The sequence below is a fragment of the Stylophora pistillata genome, chromosome 9, assembly GCF_964205215.1.
Source record: "Stylophora pistillata chromosome 9, jaStyPist1.2, whole genome shotgun sequence".
NCBI lineage: Eukaryota > Metazoa > Cnidaria > Anthozoa > Scleractinia > Pocilloporidae > Stylophora > Stylophora pistillata.
In genome coordinates, this window is record NC_142527.1 from 32,461,411 (window position 1) to 32,473,849 (window position 12,439).

General features: G+C 37.8%; 1 protein-coding gene across 3 annotated transcripts; it reads right to left on the minus strand.

Moving 5' to 3' along the window:
- Nucleotides 1-637: 637 nt before the first annotated feature.
- LOC148724336 (QRFP-like peptide receptor) lies at nt 638-12,035 on the minus strand. 3 transcript variants are annotated; one of them, XM_088732085.1, is made up of 3 exons: nt 10,055-11,346; nt 7,685-7,774; nt 638-2,769 (listed from the first exon to the last, which is right to left on the minus strand). In XM_088732085.1, the coding sequence occupies exon 3, from the start codon at nt 2,634-2,636 to the stop codon at nt 1,320-1,322; it is 1,317 nt and encodes a 438-aa protein (XP_088588211.1). In that variant the 5' UTR covers nt 2,637-2,769; nt 7,685-7,774; nt 10,055-11,346; the 3' UTR covers nt 638-1,319. The 3 variants fall into 3 exon arrangements, with proteins under 3 accessions (XP_088588211.1, XP_088588213.1, XP_088588212.1); XM_088732087.1 differs by lacking the exons at nt 7,685-7,774; nt 10,055-11,346 and adding an exon at nt 11,813-12,035; XM_088732086.1 differs by lacking the exons at nt 7,685-7,774; nt 10,055-11,346 and adding an exon at nt 4,000-4,301.
- Between the last annotated feature and the right edge of the window lie 404 nt (nt 12,036-12,439).

The window sequence follows — 12,439 nt, forward strand, 5'->3', positions numbered from 1 at the left end:
TACGTCAGAAATTGTCCATCCTTGCAAGCTTTTAAACTTTCTACGTTCCTTTTGGCTGTGACGTTTGGACTGCGAATCTTTATTGATCCTCCTGGTGCGGTGCACCTTTGTTGACCTGAGAGTTCCATTAACGACTTGCTATATGTATATAATTAATTACTGTGTTTCTTTATATGTGTCATCACGCCCAATATAAATCTATTTAAGGAATTTGTAAGTCATTGTATTACAACTGATGAAGGTCTCGGACCGAAACGTATTTTATTAAACTTTCTTAGACTTTTTATTTGAGTATATGTCTTTCTTAGCTCGAAGTTGTTCGTCCTCGTGCACTACAATATTTTTCCTACTATTTATCGAGGTTTGGACTGTGAATCCCTTTGGATCCTTCTGGCGCGGCGTCACTGTTGGCTCGAGGCCTTTTAACTTGTTATATATATATAAACAGACTAGGAGAAGTCGTAGCTGTGAAATAGTGCTCGATGCGGGTTGCAGAGCGTTTCAATAGCGGTTATAAATTAATGACAGGAAGATCGTTTCACCATTACTCTGAGTTTCACGCAGCGCAAGCTATATTTTACACTTTATATATATATAAAGTGTAAAATTTGACTTTCGTTAAACAGTGCTCAATACATAGAAGTAGAGCGGTGTATATATTGCGGAAGGAAAAAGACAAACTACAAGTTCATCCCTACAAGCCTGTTTCGTGGTTGCCCACTCATCCGGGGATTGGAAATCCCCTGATGAATGGGCAACCACGAGACAGGCTTCATGCGGATGATCCCAGAAGTCATACAACACTTACTATCAAAGAAGTAAAAATAGCTAGATGCTAAAGTATTAAAGGATGCTATTCACAGTTCACCGATTTTGGAAGTCATTAAAGAAATTAAGGTGCGTCTCTTCGCTGGAAAGTAATTTAGACCTCGCGATCTGTTCGGACCGTTAACCCAGTCACTCCCATGATCTGAATATCAATTCTCTATACTGTCTGTGTTACATCTCCAATAACTCTATCTCTGAGAATTTGGTGTCCAATCAAACAAATTCCCTTGTTGATAGTTTTCTTTTCCCCTCATCACATTTACTGCTTGAAAGTGTGTCAATAGTGATGTGTAGAAATTCCTTTCTGATCACTTCTTACAGCGAAAAGATTAGGCAAGAAGAAAATTGTGCGAAAATAACATTGGTTAACATCGAGTATAAATGTCTTACCGTTTTTAGTTTTTCTCGGCTCGAGTCGTTTCTCTAGGGTGTAGGAAGTGACCAGAGAAAACCACAAAATATTGTTCTGATGAGGGGAGAAAAATCCAATTTTAAGTTGGTAAAACTGAAGCAAAAAGAAGTTGGTACAGTAGTACTCGGAGAAAAATTACGCGATTTCTAAGTAACATAGTTGGAAAATCATAGCTTTGTCTCAAAGATCTACAACCATCTAGTAAACTTGTTTCGTTCGTCGGTATGATTAGACGCTGACGGGAATTTGTAACCGTGCCTTGTTTTCTTGACAAAGCATTCCTGGTGGTTCTTGGTATGGCAGCCGTACTATAACGGCATCTTTCGACAATGGTAACTGTACTTAGACGGCGTTTTTCGCTAATGGCAGCGGTACTGAAGGGACGGCCGATCATCGTCGATCTGTCAGATCTTGTTAACCACGTGATATTTGACGAGCTTCGGCGGCGGCTGTAAGTCCTCCTAAAACCCATATCATCCGGGATAATAAAGGAACATGTCCAAGCCGCTTTGAACCCTTCCCGATATTTCTGATGAAATAAAGCGTATAAATATGGATTTATGGCCGAGTTTGCATGTTGTAAGAACAGCGAAGTGAAATAAAAGCTCATGGAGGAGTCAAAACAGGTTATTTTATCATAGGCGAAATAAACCATAAACAGGTACACGTGAAGAGGCAGCCAACATACACAGAACAGAGTTATCACTGTTATAAGCATTTTGACGACTTTTTTTTTCAATGTGCGCGTTCTGATCTCGTCTCGGCTCGAACGAAAACCCGGAATTTGCCTTTTCCATAGTTTAGAGACAATAAATGAATACATGAAGAGCATTGTAAGTAACGGAAAGACGTACAATGTCACGAACAACACCAAGGTGTAGTCCTTTGCCGCAGTTTGGGGGTTAAAAGCTGGGGCCCAATCTTCGATACACCTCTCGTACCCTTGGGGCCCAACTACGACCCTTTGCGCGTACAGAAAAGGAGCCATTACTGCCAACGAAGTCCCCCAGGTGACACCAAGCATGAATCTGCCCAGAAACGATCGAAGGAAATCGCTAATACTCTGAAAAAATACCACGATCTTGCAAATAGCATCTCCGAAAATCCACTTTTGTCCGAGATATAGCTGAGTTATCATGTTTGGCATTCCAAGGAACGTGATTAAAAGATCGCTGGCGGCCAGGTTTCCGATGAAGAGATTGGTGACACTTCTCATACTGTTGTTTCGCCACACTGTAAATATTACTATCGAGTTTCCAACAAGCGAGAATAAAATAATAACACAGTAAACTAGTGTCTTTATGGTCTGTGTTGCGGTTGTTTCGTAATGTTCAGGACAAGCGGCAGGATTAGCTGTTTCATTTAAGGTGGAGTTAAGACTTCCAGCCGCAACCATAGTGTATTACATCAATAGCTGTTTCCAGATATTTATCGGCAATCGAATAGAGTTAGTCCTCCGGAACGACCAGACACTGTATTTTGCAGTTAAGCTGTACATCTTCACCAACTATTCCAAATCAGCAACCGCTCTGCGAAAACGAGAAGAAAAATGATATGTTACGTTAATCTCTGCTGTATTTTACGCAGCAAATCTACTTCTCACTCTCAGCTAATCCTCAGCTGAATGGACTGAATGTAAAAACCTTAGCTCGTCATCCTCACAGCTTGGTCCACCGATGAATAATTATAAGCTTCAAAGAAGAGAGACTCTTTGATATTGTGTCTAATTAACAGAAGTTTTTCTTATTTTAACAGAAAATTAATTATGGAGCACAGCAATATTTATTAAAAATCGTTTTAGTTCGTCGACTTTGGTCAATTGACTGACAAGTAAACAACTGCGGTAGCTTTTTCCTTTCGCGCAAACTTATGCTATGTTTGCACAAATCATCTTGGTGTCGTACAGTATTGAATTTATTCAATATCTTTTGCTCATTCTGAAAAGAGCCGATCAGACTTTTCGTAAGAGAGTTCTGTAACTAAGCTGCCAGAATTAATACTTCTATTAAATTGAATTTTCCGAAACCAGATCACAAAGTAAACGATGAACATCGTACAAAGTTTCAATTTGTCATGCCATAAGCGACAATAAGCTTATTGAATTATTGTGTTGTGCGTCCCGACCGACTTTCAGAGGTACAATACAACGTCGTTGGAAGGCATTGCTGGTTCCTTCTATGTATTGACAAATGTCGGTGTTGTGAACCGGCCTTAACTCCTAGAAGCAATTAATATGTGGCGGAATACGTTATCCGCTTGAGGTAATTATAATTAAAGAGAATCAAGGCAGCTAAAAGCTAGGAAAACATTGAACAACGTAGTTCGTCGTTACAGGCACTTTGCGTTGTTTTTTTCATACGGATTGTATAAGGTGAGATTTTCGTCTTTTCTATGAAGAGGATACGTAAAGGTTGATTCGAGAATAACAGATAAACGGGAAATGAGATTACACCCGGATTACGTTGTGTCCCTATTCTTTTCAAAATTTCCCTCTCTTTCTCTCTCTCAAAAATGGGAAAAAGGAAAAAAAAAACCAGAAAACACATCGTGCATGATCATGAGTGATGCACAAAAACAAATAAATGACATGAAACAAGGTAATGTGAGACTTATGTGAAAAATTCGTATCACAAATTGGAATAGGTCTTAAATTCATCGCTGAAACTATCATTTAGAAGCTGATCCTGCTTTTCCAATATTTCATCAGTATACATAAATGAAAAAATAATTTACCAAGTGTCCGATTCAACCCTACTTACTATAGTTATACAGTTCCATTGTCAAGGTAATTTCCGTAGTTTAATGCCACTCACTCGGCCAAAGAAATATAAAAACGTCCCTCAGTTAGCTTTCCACTAAAGGATTCGTAATACCTGTATTCTCCTGTGCTATTCTGCCAATTTAGAAATGGAGATTAACCCGTAATCCAGCACTGACTAATTCAGTATTTTTTTTCATGTCGAAACGGAACTCTAACAGCTTGGGAAATCTGCATTTACAAATAATGAAACAAAAAGTGCGCATGCTGCGAAGTTAATTTCTCTTTGTGAAAAAGTCGCTTCCAAATCTATGGAAACAACAGCGAGATACCGAGTCTGAACAAAAATGAGCGATCAATCGGTCTCTTTATTTAGCTCCCTACACCCCCGTATTCAATTCCTCGAAGGCAAATTGCGTATTGCAGAACTCCGTAAGTCAGAATTTCCAAATACAAAAGTGTGTTGTTCCGATAAAAGTAAACAGCCTGAGGAATATTTTTTCAATTGCAAGTCCACTGATGGTCGAAAAATATCTCGTCGATTATTCGATAAAGAAAGACTTCAAATTAATTACTTTCGATAATTCATTTCACTTATGTGTATGAAGAGTTGGCTAAAGTTATTGGCCTTAAGAGAAACAACTATGAGACACTTAATGGCTACCCTGAAGGTGGTCAAAGTGATCTACAGTACTTAAATAAATAACCCTGAAAGTTTGAACTTTGCATGGATAAACGATAAAATCAATGATAACTCGGTAATTTTCAGTTCTGCTTCAGCTATGAAGTGACAAAAATTCTTTTATAACTCGTTTCGAAAACTAATTTGGGAAAGACTAGAAGCTAAGGCTTTACAGCTAAGATAAATAAAATCCCACATTAGCTTTTTGAACAGTGAAAATTATCCCAAACGCGTTTTGGGGCTTTTCGTGACTCTCTCCTATAAGAACCCGAGTGTGTCTTTAGCTCAAAGTTTCCGACTTTGTTTCAATTAATCAAAGTAGTGTTGTGGGAATGAGCTAGAATCACACTCCCTCAAACAGACAAATGTTAGTGTGGTTGCTTTTATTCAATCATCTCTTCCAATATCGCTTAGAATTTTTTCGAAGGTTTTTCATCAAATAAAAGTAATTCTTGTTCAAATATCCTTTACGCCATTTTCCTCGTGACTCAACTGAAACAAATGAGAAAAAGTTACAATATGGAAACGGATCGGGTCTGATATGATTCCCCAATTGATAGTAGTGTAAGGGAATCCTCGAGGATCGCATGAGCGTTCAAATAGTTTGTGAAAATATAAGTGCAAGTGATAAAAATGGAACAATACTTGAATTATATAATTTGAGCATCACTAAGAGAGTTGAAGAGGCAGGAGGGTAAAAAGAGAGTTGTAACTGAGTTTAGTACTTCATATCAGAAGCTTATGACCTAGGTCATGAGTCTCTGTCCATATATATTCTGTTATTATTGGTGGAGTTTTATTAAATTTCATGGCTTTTTCATTTTAGAAACACTGGCTGTTACTTTTGAAGTAGTCTTCTTTTCCTTGAAAATATTGATTAAATCTAAAAAACACCTTGTTGGACTGGAATCAGTTAAGTTTTATTTCACACTCTCAGTATATTTCTCTTGTTAAGCGCTCTTTTTTCACCACCTCTATACTAGCGAATGCGTTTGACAAAGTATGCAATTGTGGGCCAAATTTTTGAATAAACGGAACACTATTTCAGACATAGCTTTAACGCAATGTTTCAAAGAGATTTATAATGACTATGGAGTCGCTAGTTCCAACACAGAGTTGATATGTCGAAGATATGCATTTGTTTTCAACCCAGGTAAGGATACCCAGTGCAATTCTATGTATCGTCATTTAATGCGCTTTACAGATTGATAAGATCAGCGACAAGTTCAGACTATGATTTGATATGCGGTGAATAATTAATTTCCAAGGTATTTTTTTTAGCAGATGATTAATCCTTTAAGCCTTTAAATATGTTTATTCTGCGTACACAGCCTGTAAACTACTTAAACCTGTGTGTGTTTCTTATCTGATGCGGCTGATTATGCTCAGAATTCAAGCGTTTCCAAAACATTGATAAAAATCCACGTTACATTGAAACAACACCTAAAGGGACCAAAAGACGATGATATCCTCTGTTGAGGGAACTTATCATTTGACAATGTTTCGCTTTTTTGTCAGCGATCGAGGAGAGAGCATTAGAACTTATGATGAATCAAAGTGCTATTTCTCATCGAATCTCTCATTTAAACTTACTTTACAATTTCGTTCCACTCTCTTTACAGTTGGGCCTATTTGGAGACAGACTGGCACCTTTTTCTGTCATTTAAATTTTCTTCTTATCACGATTTAACAATCCAGTAGTTTTAAACGATCTTAGTTATCAGATTTTTAATAATTAGTTTTGGTGCTAAAGCGTTAATTGCGAAGTATCATGACAGATCTTTAAGTGCTGTTCCACGCTAACAGTTTCAGGCTCTGTTTGCGAGAGAAACAAAAAACACCTACAAATTTTCAAATCACTCTTTTCGAAACAATCTAGATATGAGTAAAGAAATCCCGACTTTAAATGTATGAATCGACGCAGTTACAACCTCTATGGCACTCAAAAACAATACCAGTGTCGAACAAATGATGAGAAAAAAAAAAGAAAATTTTATAGGCAAAGAAGACTTTAATTGGTTCCAAATTTTCGAATAAAAAGGAATGCATTCTGAAGATATGTTCTAAAGAGACTTGCCTGAGTAACAGTTTTAGAAATAATATGCGAAGGTTAATCATATAAAATGAAAGTCCCACAGATTGGACTGCATACTTTGCTTCGTTTTCGTAATTGGTGATGAGTTTTTTAGCAAAACTGTTATTGAAATTCATTGAAGTTTTTGGCATCCAGATGTACATCCCACTGAGAACTAATTGGAGTTCTCTTGCCTCTGGCTAAAACAAGCGATACATCTCAATTATCAACTATTCCGATATTGTCCGGCTATGGCCGGTTAATTCAGAACACAACCATAAATGGCGTAAGCGCGTCCTACAAAAACTAAGAATGCGTAACATTGGTCTCCTTTACTGCATTAAAACCGTTTCGGGCGCTAGTAAACTGACCGTGGTACATTTAGTAACTAGTAGTTTTTACGTAGCATATACAAAAAATGTACAGCTATTGTGATACCCATTCGTTTGGCGGAATTGCAAAGGGTTGTTCATCAGAACGAAAAGTTTTGTTCATTGTGCGTGTCAGTAGGTTCATGCTGATTTGTTTGCGTGATAATTTTGAAACAAATAACAAAATGCCGGGAGAGAAGCACGCGTCCAATGAAGCACAGAGAGTTTGTTTATGATAAATGAGGTTTATCCTGCTGAGTGTTTGGCTAACTATGTTTCCTGTTGTATTTCAACGCACAAATAATTTTTTTCTATTGCCTGAGATTTACGTTAGTTTGGTTTGAAGGAAAGAACACGCGTGCCTCACGAAGGCAGCTGTTAACAGGTTATTGAGTGTTAAGGCCTGTTGGACAAAATAACCCAGTGGTAGAACATGGCTTTTGATTCAACCCACTGTGCGAACATGAACTGATAATAAGCTTGCAAAAAAAAATATCCAGCAATGCGGTCAAACCTTTCCAGCTGATTTAGAAGCTGTTTCTTTGTGAACTAAACTTACCATTGGAATCTGCACTACAAGGATTTTAAAGCAAACTGCGAGCACACCTTTCTACCGCACTGAGTTGATCTGGTTCATCTGTGACTTGTGCTGAGGCATGCGGAGAAAAGTGGATAAATGATTACTAGTACCAGGCTCAATGACCCGAGTAAGGGCAACAAACACAAATTCCTGTCAGGTATTGGCCTAAATTTTGTTATGCGGACCGTTTAAGCTCACTTTAAAGGAAAGCCGCTCTTCCTGAATGTGTAACCACAGCTTAGCAGGGGTAGTGTAAATGTAAACAGCATGCTTAAGTACCTAGCCTAAAAACGCGTCGGGGGAGGGGGCGGGCGGGGGGGACGGCGGGATATATTACTTCAACCCATTGTGAGGGAATGTATCGACGGAATGGTGTATTGGCGAAGGAGAAATACAAGTGAAACCCCTCCCTTTGATACTTTTGTTGCCTGTTTCTTTATTATCGACGAAATGTCTGTCGCAGCAACGTGTCTGGGTGTGTCTTTTCAACGTAGGTTTAAAGAAGTGGTACCTTGTCCGACTTGAAGATATTAAAACGCATTGTAGACTTTGTCAATCAATTGTAAATGGAAGGGAAAAAAAGGAAAAGAAAAGATAGAAGTTTTGGGCTACGACGTTGATCAATCACTTTCTAACCTTTCATGTCTTTTCCCCACACACCCCTCCCTGCTTCTCCTCCCCCTGCTGCTCAATAACGAATTACAGTGTAGGCAGAAGTGTCTGTTACTATAAAAAGCAAACGTGATATCAGATCATTTTCAATTTTGACGCAATATGGCGTATATTGACGACAGTCATTTATTTCCTGTCTGCCAGGCTATGGCAATCATTGTCCAACTTGTTTATCAGAAAAATGCATTCAAATTCATGGCTAAGCTGTCTTTGAAAAGAATCATTTGTGTTCTGACAGCGTAATTTTAGAAAATTGAAGAATTGTGTACATCATATCAGATTCAAAACAGATCAGTTGATACAAATCGGCTACGGGGTAAAAGGAATAAGTCGCACACATCGATCAGCCGAGTTTCTTGCGCAATCACGTAATTTCAATGGTTTACAACTCGGATTGTTGAGAATGCTTGTTCGCTTCCTATCACTCAACTGTCGTTTTAAAATCTGTAATTGCCTCGCACTGTTTCTTCTGTTTGTTCTCGAGACACATTCATGCGCAAGAGATGTTTTTATAGCTCGATTCTTAAAGAGCAAGTCTTAGAAATCCAGTTTGGGGTTCACGCTTTAACTACAACAATTTCGTGAGTAATTCTCCCCTCTAGTTTCCTTATAAACTGACTGAGAGAATTTGAACTATATCGACTTGAAGACACCCTGTAGCTGATAAGTTTAGATCTTCTCATCACCTGCCTGTTGTGTAATGTATCGTTATTCGATACTGTAAGAAGAAGTTACAGTCTTATTATTTCTGCAAGTTAAGAATTGAACGAGTAAAATTTGAAAGTCTTGCACCCTTTTCTGTAACGTATGATCTCTGAAATAAAAGCAATCCATGAAAGAAGAAACGTGAAAGAGAAAAATAGAGTAATTTGCAATTGAGTTTCAAAAGACATCCGGGATTGCTTTGGTTTTACTTTACTAAGGCCTGTGTGATTGGTCAAGAAAACTCACGCCTTGACCAATCAGACCCAAGACTAAAACCCGCGCTTTAAGTTGTTTGCTCGTATCTACTTTACGTTCTTATTGGCTCCTTCTGATGTAGTTCTTCCTTCGGATTGGTTGTTTTGGAGTTTGGTTTTACGACTCGCAAAGAGCCAAACTGTTTCGAGAATGATGAAAGACAGTTAACAAGTCACATCTGATAGCAAAAATATTTAAAAAAAAAAACTTAAGGGCCTTATTTAAAAAATATGTCGACTTACTCGTTATTTTTTTGAGGGAACAAATTTCAAATCCCTCTGGCCGTCATCTGATCATCAGGGATACTGTTAATTGCCAGCATCAATTGCAATACTTTCATGAAAAAACCATTGCTAGAGATCAAACAAAACTGCTACAGAAATTTTTTTCCCGAATCGCTAACTTAGGGCATTCGTGAGACTGAATCGTATTTGGAAATCATGATGTAGTGTTCACGTAATAGATCAACGCGACAAAAATAATTTGAAAAGAAACCTTATTAGCGAACACCAAACTCTAGAAATAAACGCTGTACTATACTGGTAATGCTTTGAGCAACAATTTTCAAATCGAAGAAATAATACCAAGGCTTCTAAAAAATGTATAACTGGAGGTAGTCTGATCTTAGTCCACCCTTAGATCATCATCATAAACACGTTTGACAATGATCCACACGAGAATCAGATATTTTCATGACACAAAGCAGATTTTCCTTACCGATTTTTCAAATGGTCGTTGTTGTCTTAAGCCGCTCCAGTCGATCTTCAAGTATTTCTGTTCGTATTAAAAATTCTCTTCATGTGGGTCGAATATAATCAACCCATGACGGCCCTGAACAATCATTAGGAATCGTCATGGCTAACAAAAGCAGGGAGAATGTGATGATGACGTAGGACCATTTCAGAATCGATGCACCGGGGGCGTTCATCTATCATTTGTCCTTTTATAATTTTTCTTTTGTTCATTTTGTTTTATGAGTTTTGTCATCATACTTTCGCAATTGAAGTATAGTTCGATCTTCAAAAATGATACCTCAAAAAAGTTCTTGACATCTTAGATAAAATTAACCGTGTATCCCGTCCGCGGGTCGAGTTCGAACAAAACTATCTCATTAAAGCAATTGTGACAATTTTAAAGATGCTTGTGGCTTTTAGCAAGTGTCCTCTTCCCAGACCGTAACTCTTGTTAACTTCCTGACGTGTGACTCTCATAATCTTGATCTATTCGATGACATACCAGTATTCGAAGCACATCAATCAAGAAAAACAACCTCCAGCCAAATCATTATTAAAATTATTTGCTTTAAGAACAGAGAGAATATCTCTAAAAAGGAAGAAAACAAATACGAGAACATTCATTTCAATATTTTGATGTTCTAACTCAACTCCGATTACGCATAGCTTCTGAAGTATGTAAACATACTACATATTAATTTCCCTTCTTCATAACTCAAACCAAAACAACTACAATATTACTTTTCTTAAAATGTTTTTGTATGCGTAATGAGAATCCAACATTAGTGCATTTTCAATGGCTCGTCCAACTTATTTCGTGAGCCCATGGAAATTGTTTAGATTTTGAATAAGTTTGGCCACGAGCCCATCGAAGATGGAAGCTCCGGGTAATGGGCTCCTGGTTTGGCGTGTTTCATGTTTCATTTCTGGCAAACAACGAAAACCATAATGCAAACATTCATCAAGAGCAGGGACAGATTTACTAGGTTACAAACACCTTGCTGGAGGAAAAGTTTCGTAGGTGCTAAATTCAGGAGACTTCCCCCATTCATTTCCTCTAAGTTTCTCGACCGTGTCTAAAAGTCGGACGCCGATCATGGAGCCGTACAGGACTCTTAAAGTCGAAAATACATCCGTGAAAACAACTATCTGTATGATAATCTGGAGAATATGAAGCCTAATTATCGCTGGTATAAACGAATCCCTTTTATTTTTGGTCTATTCATTTAATTACGAGTTGACTTGCATCGTCAAGTGGCAGACAAATGTCTCGAAGAGAATGGGTTTGCTTTTTATCTGTGATCTCGATTCATCTGCCTGAAAAATTCTCATAACTTCCTGACTATCTTCTGATAACATCATCCTCGGCTGCATATACAACATTTTAAAACGACCGTTCGCCTTCAAAACCAAAATCTAGCAAGCGAGACTTACTTTCTGTTTTGTTCCGTTTTTTTATGCTTTTTCTATTTATTTTTTAGTCGACATAATATTTTAATGGACTCTTATATGTTGATTGGTCTACATAAATACGCCATTCAATGAGAAATAGTCGTGACAAATGGTATCATATTAAAAATATTACACCCTCTCGGACCTTCTCGACTAAAATGCTCAAAAAGTCTGAAATGCGTGATCTAGTTCCCTTTCGATATCTATCTTCCTAGTTGATCGAGTCTTCTATCATTTCGAATGTTCACTGATTCCATTTTACCATATAATTAGAATACTACACGAGCACCTGTTCTTTCACCGTTCCTGAAGCTGTCTCATGTTGAAATTAGACCCTTCTCTTAAATTACAGCTGAGATTTTAGACTACTACTGAATTGCGCATGCCTTGGAATATATATCAGCACCAGAAAGGATGCCTACTAGGTTGAGAAAATGAAATATAGAATTTTAAAACTCAAAATTTAATGTAGGGGAGTATACTTTGCTCTACTCTAGACGTACTTCCTACATTAGCAACAATTTCAGATCATCACATCGCCGATAAACTGCCTTATTTTGTCTGAAATTTTCATGGTTTACCATCCAAATCATGATCCTTCTCATTAACAGGATCATTTCCGTATGATGAGCAGGCTTAAGATTTTGATCGCCATTATGGGGAAGTATACCTAATACAACAATAGCGGTAATCTCAAAGGAATGCCGGCAGGATCAAAAGTTGAGGCGAAATAAAGTCAGGTTCCTACTCACCTTCTTATGTCCGACGCAATGAGGAACAAATGAGAACCTCGCGCCTACTGGATGTGCGTCCAACCTAATTCTAATAACAAAATATAAGAAACCTGACGCAAGGATTGCAGCTGAATCGACAAAACACTATTCAAGCGCGTGGGCAAATATAAGTGAAGGGGCGC